Genomic DNA, 18,545 nt, shown 5'->3' with positions numbered 1-18,545 from the left:
CTTGAAGATCAAGAATTAAAATCCAATATAATCAGAAGTAGAGCACTAGTTTAGAAAATAGTTATTAACGGGTTAGCTGAAGTTGAACTGATGGGCTGACTTACCTGCTGATTTGAGGGGTTAACAATTGCTGTGAGTAAGTAGTGTCCAAGTGGATCAAATCTCACCAGACTGAAATCAAAGAACAAGAAAGAGACAGAGACAAGCATAGAGAGACTATGTTAACTAAGAAGGAATTCGAATTTACAACAATCTCTACTCATGCCTGTAGGATTACCCAGGTATCCACTTGATGCCAGATTTTCAAAAACTTTCCAAGAGATTAAAATAATAAGGCTCAATACATCTTGCCAGAGTAAAGGAATATGTATCAGTGGAATACTAATTTCACTTGAAAAACATTTAGGTTTCCATCATAGGAAGCAGCTACATTAAGCACAGATTCACTCAACTCTAATAGCCCATCCTAACTGTAAAGCATCGAATGCTTCCATACTATGCCATAGGTTCAGTTCTTCCCTTACACAGCAGCTACACTAAAAAGCAGCATGAATCTGGTGACAATGTACAGACCCAGCATCAAGTGACATAGCTGAAAGTAGGAAATTAGTCTATATTCAACTGCAATGCCAAGCGGACCAAAGAAAGACAATACACCAACTTTAATTTGGGCAATGTTTTTTTATCTTGAGGGATAAATTAAATATCAATGAGTAAATCTGATATGTGTATATATCTCTATCTTCCAGTTTGATAAACACAGACAACCAAGGATGAGCAACTATCCACCAAGCTATCTAAGATACCACCCAAACATCTTTCACGTTTTCCCTAAAGAAGAGTCGTCCCAAATGCATTTCAGATATTCAAATGCACCCAAAAAGATTCTAGGCCAGGCCTGGTGGCTCATGCCTATAATCCCAGCACTTTGGAAAGTGGAGGCAAGAGGATTGCCCACGACCAAGGGTTTGAGACCAGCCTAGGGCAACTTGGCAAAACCTTGTCTCTATAATAAAAATCAAAAAACTAGCCAGACATGGTGGAGCATGCCTGTAGTTCTTTTTTTTTTTTTTGAGTTGGAGTCTCACTCTGTCACCCAGACTGGAGTGCAGTGGCCGCTCCCAGCCACCGCAGCCTCGACCTGCTGGGCTCCGGCGATCCTTCCGCCTCAGCCTTCCAAGTAGCCGGAATTACAGGCATGTGCTACCACGCCTGGCTGATTTTTTTAATTTATTGTAGAGATGAGGTCTCACCAAGTTGCCCAGGCGGGTCTCGAACCCGCAGGCTCAGGCAATCCACTCACCTCAGCCTCCCAAAGCGCGGGATTACAGGCTGAGTCACTGAGCCCGGCTGCCTGTAGTTCTGACTACTTGGAAGGCTGAGGCAGAAGGATACCTGAGCACAACAGGTCGAGGTTGAGGTGGCCACAGTTGTGCTCCTTAACTCCAGCATGGGCGACAGAGTGAGACTTTGACTCAAAATAAAAAGGTTTCTAATAGGTCAGGCACAGTGGTTCACGCCTGTAATCCCAGGACTGTTGGAGGCTAGGGCAGGAGGATAGCTTGAGGCCAGTAGTTGGAAGGTGGAGACCAGCCTGGACAAAAAATTAGCCGGTATGGTGGCATACCTATAGTTCTAGCTACTCAGGAGGCTGAGGTAGGAAGATCACTTGTGCTCAGGAATTCAAGGATGCAATTAACTATGACTATGCCACTGCAACAGAGCAAGATTCTATTTAAAAAAAAAAAAAAAAAGAAATTCTAATGACTCTAGTCTACAGAGACCAGAAGATGAGGCAAATAAGAGACAGCAAAAATGAGCAAAATAAACGGCTGCCCAGCTGATTAGCCAGCTACTTAAAAAGTAGAAGGAGTAGGCTGGGCACAGTGGCTCACGCCTATAATCCCAGCACTTTGGGAGGCCAAGGTGAGAGGATTGCCTGAGCCCACAGATTCAAGACCAGCCTGATGAGACCTCAATTCTACAATAAATCAAAAAACTTGATGAGAACTCAGTTCTACAATTAATCAAAAAAATTAGCCAGGCATGGTGGCACGTGCCCATAATTCCAGCTACTTGGAAGGCTGAAACAGAAGGATCACCTGAACCCAGCAGGTTGAGGCTGTGGTGGTGGCCATAAGCACACCACTGCACTCTAGCCTGGGCGATAGAATGAGACTCCAACTCAAAAAAAAAAAAAAAAGTAGGAGGAGTCAAGTGCAGTGGCTCACACCTATAACCCCAGCACTTTGGGAGGCCAAAGAGAAAGGACAGCCAGAGCCCAGGAGTTCAAGACCAGCCTGGGCAACATGACAAGATCTTGTCTCAACAATAAATCAAAAAAATTAGCCACACATGTAGTCCCAGCTACTTAGAAGGCTGAGGTGGAAGGATCATGTGAGCGCAGCAGTTTGAGGCTGCAGTAAATGTGATTGTGCCACTGCACTCCAGTGAGTGAGTGAGACTTCAACTCAAAAAAAAAGTCGTAGAAGCTGTGAGGATAACAACCTGCCCTGAGCAGGAATAACAACCTGCCTTCCAAGGTGACAGCAAGTGTAATGTTCTCTATCATGACAATCCTGTTGGTGGGACAGAGTACTCACCGGACTCGTTCCATCTCGCTAGCTGTCTTCACCACCGCAAAAGGCTCCCGTCGACTCCAGTCCCAGAAATGGATCTCATTGGCAGTGGCAATCAGCAGGAGCTGAGCCGTAGGATGGAACGCCAGAGAGGCAATGGCATTGTTGCTATCTGTAAACCAGCTTTCACTGCCACCCTGGGAATGAACCAATTCCAAATATTCTCAGGTTATAAGCTGCCAGCAGACAGGGAAGTCAACTTCAAGAAAGGTCCATCTAACGTAAATGGCTACTTATAGGGCCTATTTTAAATATGTCCTCTGTGAAAATTTGTAGATCAGTAATCTTGCAGTGCCACTAACTTATTAGGCCAATATTACCGACAGTTCAGTTCTTCAAGTCACTTACAATCCACAGGAATCAAGCATAGGTATAGTTCCTATACCCAAAGCCTGTGAAAACTCAAGCATGGTGCACAACACAGTGCAGAACAATACACTAGCCGGTGACAGGAACAAGGAGGATCTTGTTCTGACAATCACAATCAGAGTACAGGACAGTCTTTGTTACAAGTCAATAGAAGTCCTTCCAGAAGACATCTTAGTGCCTCCTGTACTAGGTCACAATGGGCAGATGGAAGAATAAATAGGGTGCTCATCTGACAACAGAAGACTATAAACTTGACTCCTACAAATGAAGTGGGCAATGACTACCCCATACTCAGATGTTGTCCTAGGAAGTTACCTAGATTATCTTCCAATATTAAGAACTCAGAGGTAAGTTTGTCCGTGTACCGAGAATACCAAAGAAAAAGATAGCCTAAGGAAATACTTACATGTAAATCCCAAATCCTAACCTCCCCATCTAGGCAGCCAGAAGCAATAAGGCCTGAGATGGTGGGATGAAATGTGACACACCACGGAGTGCGGCGGTGTCCAATCAGAGAATGAACACATTTGCCAGTCTTCACCTCCGTAATATAGATATTATGATTCACATGAGTAGAGGCCAAGAGAGTCCTAGGGAATCAAAGAATAGAAGTAATTCAGGACCATGTGAGAGGGTAACCAACTTTATCAGCTTTGAACAACATAGAAAATTGATGCTTTGTCCATACCAGCATGAAAGAAACTAAGCCTATACATTTGAAAGCCTATCTACAAACAGCAGAAATATTCTGATCTTTTTGGCTTCTCTATACTGTCTCCAAATGGCACATCACTTTCAGAAAATGTCTTTCCAGCTGGGAAAACCATCATGCCTTTGGAGGCCTATATCACACAGGCAAAAGACTGCTATGAGAAACATTCTGCATTTTGGTCCTCAATGTTCATTGATCCTTTGCCTAGTCCCTTGTTTTTCTGGATAGTGCTGCTCATCTACTTTCTTCCCCTTTCTGACATATGGCCAAAGCTCTACCCATACGGTACTTCAGAGAGCCTTTAGGGATGAACTTGGAAGATGAAGTGAGGTCACACATACAGAAAGCAGTGCTACTATAAATCTTAGGGTTAAGTTAGAGATTAGCACTAGGTACCTGTCTGGACTGAAGGCCAGCAAGAAGGTAGAGCGTGGACTATCCGGCAGTTCTACTCTCTGGGAGACAAAAAAAAAAGTTACAATATATTATTTATAAATTAGAGTTCACTCTATTTCAAAACACATGAACCATTCTAAAATAATATTCACAGGATAAGTTTAAAAACGAGAGACAATGAATTACCTTCAGGAAAAATGTCTAGCTTTAAAGGAAAAAGCTTTCTAGCCCATAACTTCTTCCAAATTTATAAACAACTTCTTAAGTCAGATATAACAATTCTCCCAAACAAGATAAATATATCCCAAATCTCTGTCATTACCCCATTCTAAGGCCCCATTCTACCACCACCCCACAGATCTTATATCAAAAATATACATTTTTCTTACCTTGCCCTCCCATTTCATCCACCGGGTTTTATCTTCCACCAGCTCCTGTAGAAGCCGCTGAGCTCCCATGGCCCGAGCGCCCCGTTCTCGCCCCCACAGGATCCGAACAGCATTTTTTTCTGGGACAACCTTCATGGTGCTCAGTAGTCACTGTCACACCAGACCCAGGAAATGGAGGAGCAAATAATAGCTCCACACACTGAAGCAGCTAAAATAAGGCCATTCAGGTCCTTGTAAGTTGTCCTCATGGAAATCTAAGAAATGGAGAATAATGTCAAAGAAAGTCTACTCTGCAACCAGGGAAGCTTCCCATTGCAAACACAATTCTAGCTCAAAGGGAAAGTATTCTTTTCCCATTTAATGACACTTTCTCAGAAAAGACCCTTCTCCCGGAATTTTTCCTCAAAAATATCTCATCTTCTCATATCCTCCATAGCTCAACGCTGTATCCAAAGAACAGAGCACAGTGCAGCGGCTCATGCCTATGATACCAGCACTTTGAGGTAGAGGTAGGAGGAATGCTCAAGACCAGAAGTTTGAAACCAGCTTGGGCAAAATAGTGAGACTGTGTCTCTACAAAAAAATCAAAAAATTAGCCAGATATGGTAGCACATGCCTGTAGTCTTAGGTATCAGGGAGGCTGAGGCAGAAGGATCACCTAAGCCTAGGAGGTCAAAGCTGCAGAAAGCTGTGATTATGCCACTGCACTCCAGCCTAGACAACAGAGAGAGACCCTGACTCAAAAAAAAAAGAACAGATCATTCTCTAAAGCAATTACTCTGTTATTATACCTTAATCAGGCAGGAAGAACTTTGGCTACTAAAAGAACTAGAAACCTCCCCACCCCTATTCTGTGTTGCTTCCCTAGTCACTGTACCCCTCCATATCCCTTGGGCGACCTCCAAACTACAGGACAGAAGGTATGGTTCTTAAGTAGTAGTTTCAAGTCTATCTTCTACCTAAAAGCAAGTGCACAATGACTATTTGAGGTACCTTACTCACTCTACTTTTCTCCTCTCCACTAAAGCTCGTACTTAAAGTTATGGCTACTTGGAAGGCTGAGGCAGAAGGATTACCTGAGCTCAGTCAGTCGACACTGGGGTGGCCATGAGCTGCCACTGCGCTCAAGCCTGGGCAACGGAATGAGATCCCAACTCAAAAAAAAAAAAAGAAAAGAAAAGAAAAGAGAAGAAAAATCAGGTCCTTTTTCTCATCTGCCACAGTTTTCTTTCTTTTTTTTTTTTTTTTTTTAAGTTGAAATCTCCCTTTGTTGCCCAGGCTAGACAGCAGTGGCACATTCATGGTCACTACAACCTCGGCCTGCTGGGTTCAGGTGATCCTTCTGACTCAGCCTTCCAAGTAGCTGTAACTACAGGCATGCTGTCACCACACCCGGTTAATTTTTTCATTTATTGTAGAGATGAAGTCTCACCAAGCTACCCAGGATAGTTTGAACCCATGGGCTCAGGCAATCCTCTCAACTTGGCCTCCCAAAGTACTGAGATTATAGGCGTGAGCCACCACATCCAGCCTGCCACAAGTCTTTAAAGTGAAAAACTTGATCAAACAATTAAAACTCTATTAAAATGTCAACTAGCAGCACAATACATACATGTACAATGATTTTTGGGGGGGGTCAGAGTCCCACTGTCATCCAGGCTGGAGTGTAGCCAGGGCAACTTGGCGAAACCACATCCCTACAATAAATCAAAAAATTAGCCTGGCACGGTAGTGCATGCCTGTAGTTTCAGCTACTTGGAAGGCTGAGGAGGGAGGATGGCCTGAGCCCGGCAGGTCGAAGCTGCAGTGACTATGACTGTGCCCCTATTACACTCCAGTCAGGGCAACAGAGTGAAACGCTAACTCAAAAAATAAATAAATAAAATACATTTTAAAAAAAGAATAACTTTCTGGCCAGGAGCAGTGGTTCACGCCTATAATCCCAGCACTTTAGAAGGTAGAGGCATGAACCTAGGGGTTCGAGACCAGCATGGGCAACTTGGTAAGACCTCGTCTCTACAATAAATTAATAAATTAGCTGGGTGTCATGGCACGCACCTGTAGTTTCAGCTACTTGGAAGGCTGAGGCGGAAGAATGGACTGAGCCCAGGAGATCGAGGCTGCAATGGCCTTGGGCATGCCACTGCACTGCAGCCTGGACAACAGAGAGTAGATGTATAGTTTTTTTCTCTGTAATCCCAGCACTTTGGGAGACCAAGGCAAGTGGATTGCCTGAGCCCAGGGGTTTGAGATCAGCATGGGCAACTTGGTGAGACCTCATCTCTACAATATATCAAAAAATTAGCCAGGCGTGATAGCACGCACCTATAGTTCCGGCTACTTGGAAGGCTGAGGCAGAAGGCTCACCTGAGCCCAGTGGGCTGACGCTGCGGTGAGTATGCCACTGCACTCCAGCCTGGGCAACAAAGTAAGACTCTGACTCAAAAAAAAAGTCTCTTTAATTACTATTTCTGTCTTACTGTTGATAATAGCAAAAACTGGGGAACAACCCAAGTGTCCCTCTAGAGGGGACTGATGACTAGTCTATGGCAAGGAAGATTCTCTGGGTACTGATAAAAAGCGATGTCCAAAATACATTGTTGAGAGAGTAAAAAAAGCAAGGTACAAAACAATATATAGTAATGCTTCCTCTAAATAAGTGGAAAATTAATGGTCACGCACTAGGCACTGGAGGAACTAGGTGAATGAAGACAAAAATTGGAGATAGACTTCTCAGGGTTTTTAATGGGACCTTAGCTTTTGAAATAGATAAATGTAACCTATACAAAAGTTATTTTTAAAATATTAAATGAAGTGAAAACACATTTAGTGAAAAAAGCAGCTAACAAAATTATATAGACAGTATGATGCCAATTTTGTTTAAGAAAATATCTTGGAAAAAAATAATACAAAATATTGAAAATAATTATAGATGATTTAATAATTTTAAAAAGCAGTTTTCTATTTTTCTTTTCACTTTTGAAATTTAAAAATAACTACTTATTATAAAAAGTCAAACAATAATTGGCTCTTTACATGTCATGAAAGATTGCAATCTGAAGAGCACACAATCAGATACATCCAAACATAGACAGAAGAAAAAATATTATAGGCTGTGCTGAAGGAGTTTTCTCCCTGGAGTACTAAGATGTGAAAGCCAGAAAGATTCCACAGTAAGAAAACTCCTAAGTCCCTAGTCTCATACAGCACAAAGTTCCCTAAGGAGTGATGAAGGAACAAATTCTAGCCTGTATCCTCATGATATAGTTCTCTTCACCCATTAGCGCACAACATAAACACCACCTAGAAAATGTCAACACAGAGTTACAGGCCAACCTCCTGAATAGGCTAAGGATGAACTAATTGACAGGAAATAATCTCCTTGGTGACTCTGACAACTCATGGGTTAGGACTGAAAGTCTAGAAGTGAAGCCAGTGCTGTCCTTTGGTCAAACTGCCACATAAGTGAACAACTGCTAACTAAGAAGGTGCTAGAAATACAGTTCCTATTAGTTCTCCTTAACTTTCTACGGAGTGTGCAATTCTTCTACCTAATATAGTGAAGTCCAAAAGAAACAATTTGAGGGTCCTCTATCCTAACAGTGCATCATAAAAATACCTTCAAAGAAGTACACTGTGTGGCAGAAAGAGCAGAAATTCATTCCTCAAAAAACAACAACAACAAAACTGAACTTCTAACTGCCTGTAGCCCAAGAGGAAGAAGAAAATACAGGTCACAAACATTGTATGATTCAGAAAATTGTGATGCAACCTTAAATTATTACAGGAATCAGAAGCAAGAGGAAAGTACAGCCACAAATATCAGTATTGAGACAACTGAAAAAGTAAAACTCGGGATTACCAAAGAATATGTCTATCAATTTCCAGGGACCTAAACACACTACAAGTTCAAACAAGAAAAAGTCTGACTTACAAGAAGTCAGAGAGACTAAAATAATTGCACAATCTCTCTTAAGTCTGAAGAAAAATACTTGCTGTTACTTTAAAAAGATAAGAGACTTCTCTCCCATATGATCGCAGCAGCCACCTGAGAAGAGATTTTACTGCGTTCCCTAACAAGAACAAAAGGAGCTAAATCAACCTAAGACAGACCTGTTGCTGAGGAAGTGTTGCTCATTCCTCTTTTTAAAAACAAAGAATAAACAAAGTTCCCAATCTGTCCCCTAAAGTAAAACAGACTAAGATAAAAGATGCCAAGAATAGACTTTGCAATGCTGTTACAGTCCCCAAAAATCAATTCCCAATCACCAAAAGTCTGTGCAAATAGAATCAAAAGGCCGGGCGCAGTGGCTCACTCCTGTAATCCCAACATTTTGGGAGGCAGAGGTAAAAGGATTGCCTGAGCCTAGGGGTTCAAGAACAGCCTGGGCAACTTGGTGAGACCTCGTCTCTACAATAAATCAAAAAATTAACCAGGCCTGGTGGTGCATGCCTGTGGTTCTAGCTAATTAGGAGACTCAGGGAAGGATCACCTGAGCCCAGCAGATTGAGGCTGTGGTGGCCATGAGCGTGCCACTGCACTTCAGCCTGGGCAAAAGAGTGAGACTCCAACTCAAAAAAAAAAAGAGAAGAAGCAAAAGGACATGGCTACGATATGTACCTAAGACAAATGCCAAGATTTCACCACATTTCCACACACCCATGCCCCCTCCTCCAATAACGTGACGGATTACTCTAAAAAGATGAAAAGACACTTTTACAGATTTTATCTATTAATTCTCAAAGACAATTATATTAGCAACTACTCATAAAGTTCACCTTGAGACTATGCCACGACCTAGTGGAAACTAAAAGTTAGATTTGCAGGTTCCTCTTGCAATTTGATCATCTTATGCGAACAATTTTATTCCATTTTCTGGCTATATGTCTTTGGGCAAGTCACTTAACCTCTGTGAGACTTAGTTTCCTCCATTGTAAAACATAATCCCAATCTGCTTCATAGAGTTGTTGTGAGGCACCAATAAAAAGGAGCTATGGAAGTGTTAACATCATTGCTGCTGTTGGAATCATTTCCACAGAATCCTCTATGAGGGTTACTAAGGTTTCTCTCACCCAACAGAACCAACTAGAACCCTAGAGACCAGTTTGCCACAATTCCCAAGAGTAGCAAATTTCTAAGAAACACATCAAAGGCTGTTTTCAGACAACAAAGTAAAAAGAACTAAGGGGAAGGCAATGGCTCACAGTGTAATCCTAGCACTTTGAGAGCACAAGGCAGGAGAATCATCCTTAAGATCAAGAGTTGCAGACCAGCCTGGGCAACATAGCAAGACTTCATTTAAATAACAAATAAAAATTTAAAAATTAGTCAGACACAGTGGTGTGCACCTGTAGTCCCAGCTACTTGGGAGGCTAAGGTGGGAGGATCACTTGAACCCAGGAGGTCAAGGCTGCAGTGAGCAATGATCATGTCACTGCACTTAAGCCTGAGAGTGTCTCTTTAAAAAAAAAAAAAAAGAAAAAAAGTCCAGGTACCTGCAACTGCACTCCCGCCTGGGCAACAAGAGTGAGATTCCAACTTTAAAAAAAAAAGGCCGGGTGTGGTAGCTCACAACTGTAATCACAGGACAAGGTGAGAGGATTGTCTGAGCCCAGGAGTTGGAGACCAGCCTGGGCAACTTGGGGAGACCTCTTCTCTTCTTTACAACAAACAAACAAAAAAATAGCTGGGTATGGCAGGACACGCCTGTAGTTCCAGCTACTTGGAAGGCTGAAGCAGAAGGATCATCTGAGCCCTGTACATTGAAGCTGCGGTGGCCGTGAGTACGCCACTGCACTCCATCCTAGGCAACAGAGGGAGACTCCCACTCAAAACAAAACAAAACAAAAAACTGAGAGAGAAAGAAGGAGGGAAAGAGAGAGAGAGAGAGAGCGAGTAAAAACGAAAAGTACTTGAGGGAAAACAAAAAGTCTGAAGCCGGGTACAGTGGCTCACGACTGTAAGCCCAACACTTGGGGAAGCGAATATGAGGATCGCCTGAGCCCAGGGGTTCAAAACCAGTCCTGACAACTTGGTGAGACCTCATCTGTACAATAAATAAAAAAATTGTCAGGAGCAGTGGCTCACGCCTGTAATCCCAGCACTTTGAGAGGCAGAGGCAAGAGGACTGCCTGAGTCCATGGGTTCAAGACCAGCCTGAGCAACCTAGCAAGACCTCGTCGCTACAATAAATCAAAAAATTAGCCATGCGTGGTGGCGCACACCTATAGTTCCAGCTACCTGGAAGGCTGAAGTGAAAGGATCACTTGAGCCCAGCAAGTTGAAGCTGTGGTAGCCATATCATGTGACTTCACTCCAGCCAGCACCACAGAGTGAGACTCTGACTCAAAAATAAGGAAAGTATGTTTATGAGACAAAAATAATTAAATGTGACCTGGGTTCTCTCTACTTAGGCAAAGTGAATTAAAAACTAAAACTAGGCCGGGCTCGGCGACTCAGTCTGCAATCCCAGCACTCTGGGAGGCCGAGGCCAGTGGATTGCCTGAGCCGGCGGGTTCGAGACTCGCCCGGGCAACTTGGTGAGACCTCGTCTCTACAAAAAACCAAAAAAAATCTAGCCGGGCGTGGTTCCAGCTACTTGGAAGGCTGAGATAGAAGGATTGCCGGAGTCCAGCAGGTCGAGGCTGTGGTGGCCGGGAGTGTGCCACTGCACTCCAGTCTGGGTGACAGAGTGAGATTCCAACTCAATAAATGAATAAATAAATAAATAAAAATTAAAAAATCTAAAACTACTTAAAGCTGTATTTGCAACCTGACTAATAATTCAGACCCCAAATCTTTCCTTCATATTGCATTTAGAAGGGTGATTCAGAAAACTATTAGCCCTGCAAGGGGCTACTGAAATGGAATCCAATTCTCTCATTTGTTTAAATGACTGTGTCTCTTTCCCATTTCAGTATGCCTATGTAGGCAAAGTCTAAGAGTCAAATCAGTCACGTAATACTGACATATATTCCATAACATACATGACCCAACTCAAGGATTTAATTGTTTTTAAAAAAAAAAAAAAAAAAAAAACCTTTAAATACTAAATCTAAGATCATCTGTCTATGTAAAGCTCTCCCAAATGGAAAATGAATTAAAAATCTCAGATCATCAATTAGAGGCCTAAAAGTGGCCTAGTATTCTTTAGGAACTCCATGAGGTTAGAAATACACACAGTTTTCTACAATTGGCAGTTTTGTTTTCATTAGTAGGGCATTTCCGGATACTTTAAAAGGCACCATATAGGACCCATATCTAAATGGAAACATTACAGCCAGCAACCACATCTGACTCTGCACAGCTCTTGCCTGACTCTTACACTAGACTGAAGTTAAAGAGGGACAAAGAATTTTGGGCAAAGTATCATGAATTTGGAACTGTAAACAAGTAATGTATTCTGAAGATTAACACAACTGGAAGCAGAAAAATTCCAACTATTACCTAAATTGCATACATACTGAGTGCAAAGGATATCCTAGGATACGCCCAAGTGCTAACTGGTTAATGGAGAAGTAATACTTATTTCACTTTTCTAAATTTGAGACTGTATAAGTCATATATATAAGCCCTGTAATCAGATGGGTTTACTGAATGCCAGTTCCATCATTTTCTTGTATGTGATGGTTTCCTTACTTCTTTCTTTTTTTTAATAGAGACAGGGTCTTGCTGTGTTGTTCAGGCTGGTTTTGAACTACTGGGCTCAAACAATCCTCCTGCCTCAGTCTCCCAAAGTGCAGGGATTATGTACATGAACCACTGTGCCCAGCAGGTATCCTGATTTCTTGGACTACTTAATCTCATTGTACCTCAGTTTCCCCATCTATAAAATGTGACTACCGATAGTGTGTATATTACAGAGTTACCACAAGGATTAAAAGATATGCCACATGAAAATTCATGAAGAATTATAATTAAAATGATAAGAACACACAATACTTAATTTCTAAATATAAAAACATTTAGGACACAAAGCCCTGTAAACAATCAGATAAATTAAATGTAAGACAAATTCTTCTAGGCAAAATGAGACTTTCCACTGTAAAGGTATCCAAACCATTTCATATAAAAGACCTTGCCACTGTCACCTTTAAAAAAAATAGTAAAACCATGAGATAATGGTTAAAATAATAATTAACCTTTTCATAGTGCCAGGCATTGTTCTTAGCACTTGACATAAAGTAACTCGTTTGTAACCCTACAGACACCCAGACACATGAAGCACAGAGAAAATAAGTCAGTGGCGAATTCAGAAATGAAACCCAGATCAGGCACAGTGGCTCACGCCTGTAGTCCCAGCCACTCAAGAGGCTGAGGAGGAAGGATCATTTGAGCCCAGGAGGTCAAGGCTACAGTGAGCTGTGATCGTGCCACTGCACTTCAGCCTGGGTAACAGAGTAAGACCCTGACTCAAAAAAGAGTAAGAAAGAAAAACAAAAAGAGAATCCAGGCAGTGTGCCTCCAGAATCTAGATTCCAAGTTATTACAAAAAACTCTCTCTCCTCATTTCATGCCTAACTCTCCTCAACTCTCTCTCCCCATTTCATGTCTAGTCACATATATTAGGGCCTCAAGCAATGTTTCACTGCCTTGCAATAACGACTGGAAATCTGCTTGGCTTATTTTTTAAATGTTCATTTCCTCAGGAGTCAAGAAAAGCAAAACACTAGACAATAAATTTAAGAATGATGCTGAGGAAAAAAATGCAGCCAGGCGAGACGAGATAAGATTATATAAGATTATATAAGCTTATAGAATCTTAGTACTTTGGGAGGCCAAGGAGAGAGGATTGCCTGAGTCCTGGGGTTTGAGACAAGCATAGGCAACTTGGTGAGACCTCATTTCTATACTTAAAAAAAAAAATTTAGCTGAGTGCGGTGCTATGCACTTGTGGTTCCAGCTACTTGGAAGACTGAGGTCAAAGGGACTGCCTGAGACCAGTAGGTCGAGGCTTCAGTGGCCATGAGCATGCCACAGCACTCCAGCCTGGGCAACAGAGTGAGAGCACTACTCAAAAAAAAAAAAAAGAGAGAGAGAAAATGATGTTGAGGAAAAAAATGCAACTGGAGAAGGTGGGTCACGCCTGTAATTCCAACACTATGGGAAGCAGAGACAAGAGGGCTACTAGAGCCCAAAGGTTCGGGACCAGCCTGGGCAACTTGGTGAGATTTCTCATCTCCACAATAAATCAAAAATTAGCTAGGAGTGGTGGTGATGGCGTGTGGTCCCAGCTATTTGGAATGGAAGGCTGAGGCAGAAGGATCGCCTAAGCCCAGCAGGTCAAGGCTGCAGTAGCCATGAGCATGCCACCGCACTCCAGCCTGGGTGACAGAGCAAGACTCCGACTCAAAAGAAAAAGAAAAGGAAAAAATGGAAAAAAAATTTATCACTCCTTTCTTTCTAGCAATTCATTTACATGTTTTTTGAGAGAAAAGGGGACTTCAAAACCTCTGATGAGAAATAAATTTGAAATTTAATAGAGTACCAAATTGGACAATATAATGAAATGAAACCACTGCTACTATTTACCCTACAAACCCACTGGCTCCATTAAAATAAGAAAAATTACCTATCAAGAAATAGAAGCCGGGCTTGGTGGCTCAGCCTGTAATCCCACACCCTTGGGAGGCTGAGGTGAGTGGATTGCCTGAACCCGTGGGTTCGAGACCTACCTGGGCAGCGAGACCTCATCTCTACAATAAATAAAAAAAAAAATCAGACAGGCGTGTTAGCGCATGCCTGTAATTCTGGCTACGCGGAAGGATCGCCGGAGCCCTGCAGGCCAGGCTGCGGTGGCCGGGAGCGGCCACTGCACTCCAGTCTGGGCAACCGAGTAAGACTCCAACTCAAAAATACAAATAATTTAAAAAGTAAAGAAATAGAGATAGATGTCACAGTAAATGTACTCTTGTCCAGCAGCTGGAATGAAGCACAAATTTCAAGAAATATTGCATAACCAACAGAGAATGTAGCTGTGTTGTCAAGCATGAATACATAGACATATCTGAGAACAGAAGAAAGGGAATCTTCACATATAGTCTCTAGCCAGGCTCGGTGGCTCAGCCTGTAATCCCGCGCCTTTGGGAGGCTGAGGTGAGTGGATTGCCTGAGCCCGTGGGTTCGAGACCCGCCTGGGCAGCAAGACCTCATCTCTACAATAAATCAAAAAATCAGCCGGGCTTGGTAGCACATGCCTGTAATTCCGGCTACTCGGAAGGTTGAGGCGGAAGGATCGCCGGAGCCCAACAGGTCGAGGCTGCAGTGGCTGGGAGCGGTCACTGCACTCCAGTCTGGGTGACAGAGTGAGACTCCAACTCAAAAAAAAGTAAAAAATTAAGCTGGGCTCGGTGGCTCAGCCTGTAATCGTGCGCCTTTGGGAGGCTGAGGTGAGTGGATTGCCTGAGCCCGTGGGTTCGAGACCCGCCTGGGTAGCAAGACTTCATCTCTACAATAAATCAAAAAATCAGCTGGGCTTGGTAGCACATGCCTGTAATTCCGGTTACTCGGAAGGTTGAGGCGGAAGGATCGCCGGAGCCCAGCAGGTTGAGGCTGCGGTGGCTGGGAGTGGTCACTGCACTCCAGTCTGGGTGACAGAGTGAGACTCCAACTCAAAAAAAAGATTAAAAGCTTTCTATCTTTACCAACCTAATCTCAGTCAGTCATTTCATTATGTCATTGATCACCAGAGGGCAAGCAACAGAGTAGGCAAAGGGCAACTCCATCACTATCAATACTACTGGGGAAAAAAGTAAAAATAAAAAAATACATACCTCAAAAACTGCAGCCACATTGTTTTACCCTCACATTTGAAACACAGCATATTTATAACAAAGTACAGAGGCAGTGGATATTCTGAGAGCAGAGATGGGAACATGGGCTATTATACCTTTCAAGCTTGAGAAAGCAAGATATAAAAATTTCATCCTAGCCGGGCTCGGTGGCTCAGCCTGTAATCCCACGCTTCAGGAGGCCGAGGTGAGTGGATTGCCTGAGCCCGTAGGTTCGAGACCTCATCTCTACAATAAATCAAAAAATTAGCCAGGCGTGCTAGCGCACACCTGTAGTTCCAGCTACTTGGAAGGCTGAGGCAGAAGGATCACAGAGCCCAGCAGGTTGAGGCTGCAGTGGCAGGGAGTGGCCACTGCGCTCCAGTCTGGGCAACAGAATGAGACTCCAACTCAAAAATAAATAAATAAATAAAGCAGAATCAGAGAGTATCGTACCTCTAATCACGTGATAAACTGAAAGCAAATAACTCGAGAGAACCAAGATCAATACAATCAAAATTATACAGTCCCGTTACTTATAAGAAGCCAAAAGCCCAGAAATAAACTGCCAATAGAACCTGCATCTCTATGACACATTTGTTTTTATTTTTTATTTTTTAGTATATAAACTCGGAATAAGACAGACTTCTATAGGGTATATTAGGAATGGGCTGACAACTTTACAAAACTCCTTGAAGATACAAAACTAAATAAATTCTAATGAGTTTTTCTAATAAAGGAGTGACACACCATCTTCTGCTACAGATTTTGCTTACTAGAGCTTCCTAAAATAACTCACAATGATGTCGCCTAATGTCTGAAATACAGAAAAGCTTGTGATCAAAACTGGAAATAGAAAGCCATAAGACACAAATTTGAGACTGACGAGCCTCCTTATTCCCACTTACCTCAGAAGGAGGAAGCAAAAAGAAATGAAGTTTTATCTGTAAATTATTCTGGGGAAAACAGTGTGCTGAGAACACAAGAACTCCTTAAAACTCAACGAAGAACAAGAGAACCAATGAAAAAAAGAAACTGAAGCTTAATTTTTCAGTTTAAAGCTATCAAAAGAATTAAGAAGACCAGGAAAGCTACCTTCAAATGCAAAGAATTGGCAAGAGATTTTCTACTAGCAAGCCATGAAAAAAGAGTAGCTCTTGAGGGAAGAAATTTCACAGAGGCAAAAACAGCTTAACCCCAGAAATGGGAACTAAAACCAGCTGCCTCAGACAAACAGGCCTAATGACTTATGGCAACAACATACCTCTCATCCACCAACAAATTAGGAGGCTGAAATAGAGCCGATTTCAAATCATGGAGGATCACATCTTTCTATTTTCTGCACAGTCTTTGGGAAAAAGAGAGTCCAATTCCCTCCCTGGACACCACATTTCCCCCATTCTTCTTAGAAAATCCTGGAGCCACAGCAACAAAATTATACAAAAGCTTTGAGAACATTAACCTAGGAATTCTCACAAGTCCTAGGACAGATGGGATTACTCACCAGACAAATAAGAAAAACAAAACCTGGAAGAGGTTAAGAAACTCATCTGAGCTCACAGATGAGTCAGGAGCCAAAGCAGGATTTGAATTCAGGCTTTTCCTTCAGACAGCATCAGAACTAAACTCCCAGCCCTTGGCTCATCAGATACTGTGTTCAGTGTTCTCCAATCTTAGAGTCAGCCCAGGTCAGGATCTTGGCTGACTAGAATAGGAAAAGAAAAAACTTCCCTCAAGGCTTCAGGAAAAGAAGTCAAAGTATTAAATGCAGAGTTCTTATGCTAAAAGACCCAGATGCCCCTTTACTTTGCCAATCACAACTCCCAGCCAATCAAAACAAGGCACTGAATTTAAGAACCTAGTCATTTTAATCTGAGTAGAAGCTGGATTTCATTTCCCCAACTTTCCAAATAAAGAACACTTAAGGAGGGGGAAGGATACAAAAGCAATGATAAATGGCCAACAAGCATTTATTGAACATATACTATTAATATGTACTAAGCACTGTTCTAAGCACTGAGGATATTATGAAAACAAGAAAATTCTTGCCCTCAAGCTTTATGTGATTGTTTATATATTTAAAATCCAAGCACAGTGGCTCACACCTGTAAACCCAGCACTTTGGGAGGAGGAAACGAAAGGATTGCCTGAGTCCAGAGGTTCGAGACCAGCCTGGACAATTTGGCAAGATCTCATCTCTACAATAAATCAAAAAAAATTAGTCAGGTACAGTGACTTATACCTGTATTTCCAGCTACTTGGAAGACTGAGGTGGAAGGATCACCTGAGCCCAGCGGGTTGAGGCTGTGGTGGCTGTGAGCATGCCATGACATTCCAACCTGTGTAACAGAATGAAATCAGCCGGGCGTGGTAGCACATGCCTGTAATTCCAGCTACTTGGAAGGCTGAAGCAGAAGGATCACCGGAGCCCAGCAGGTCGAGGCTGCGGTGGCCATGAGAGTGCCACTGCACTCCAGCCTGGGTGACAGAGTGAGACTCAAACTCAAAAAAACAAAACAAAAAAAAAGCTTCAAGACCCGCCTGGGCAATTTGGTGAGAACTCATCTCTACAATAAATCAATAAAAATAAAAAATTAGTAGCCAGGCATGGTGGTGTGTTCTTGCAATTCCAGTTACTTGGGAAGCTGAGCCTAGGGGATCGCTTGAGCCCTGGCGTTTGAGCTTATTTTCAAGTTCTTTCTTCTTTAGATTTTCATAAATGTTGCTATATTGTTTATTCATTTTTAAAGTCTCCTAAAACAGTGGTAAATACAAAAGTGCAATGTCTTGTTGGTCTTATACTGCAGTATATGTATGAATTGTCCCTTAAATATTTTCACTGGCCTACATAGTTTTTTTTAATAGGATAGAAAAACAGGTTTATTGGCCAAGTATGGTGGCTCACACCTATAATCCTAACACTTTGGGAGGCCAAGGTGAGAGGATTGCCTGAGTCCATGGGTTCGAGACCAGCCTGGGCAACTAGGTGAGAGACCTCATTTCTACAGTAAATCAAATAATTAGCTGGGGATGGTGGTGTGTGCTGCAGTTCCAGCTACATGGTAGGCTAAAGTGGAAGGATCATCTAAGCCCAGCAGGTCGAGGTTGCGGTGGCCGCGAGCGTGCCACTGCACTTCAGACTGGGCGACAGAGTGAGACTCCAACTCAAAAAAAAAGAAAAGCATAGCCGGGCTCGGTGGTTCAGCCTATAAACCCGCGCCTTTGGGAGGCTGAGGTGAGTGGATTGCCTGAGCCCGCGGGTTCGAGACC

The 18,545-nt window shown here is 42.6% G+C and overlaps 1 protein-coding gene across 1 annotated transcript in view; it reads right to left on the bottom strand.

Moving 5' to 3' along the window:
- Positions 1-18,545, bottom strand: part of AMBRA1 (autophagy and beclin 1 regulator 1) — a 203,444-nt gene that overhangs the window by 153,844 nt on the left and 31,055 nt on the right. Inside the window, exons 2-6 of the mRNA XM_021716181.1 lie at positions 4,506-4,759; positions 4,117-4,175; positions 3,415-3,598; positions 2,604-2,776; positions 105-171 (exon numbers count right to left, since the gene is read on the bottom strand). Of these exons, the coding sequence (XP_021571856.1) occupies positions 105-171; positions 2,604-2,776; positions 3,415-3,598; positions 4,117-4,175; positions 4,506-4,640 (618 nt within the window). The 5' untranslated portion in view covers positions 4,641-4,759. The remainder of the gene's footprint in view (positions 1-104; positions 172-2,603; positions 2,777-3,414; positions 3,599-4,116; positions 4,176-4,505; positions 4,760-18,545) is intronic.

The sequence above is a fragment of the Carlito syrichta genome, unplaced genomic scaffold, assembly GCF_000164805.1.
Source record: "Carlito syrichta isolate Samal-C Ts95f unplaced genomic scaffold, Tarsius_syrichta-2.0.1 Scaffold308253, whole genome shotgun sequence".
Classification (NCBI taxonomy): domain Eukaryota; kingdom Metazoa; phylum Chordata; class Mammalia; order Primates; family Tarsiidae; genus Carlito; species Carlito syrichta.
This window is presented reverse-complemented; position numbering and strand designations above follow the sequence as displayed.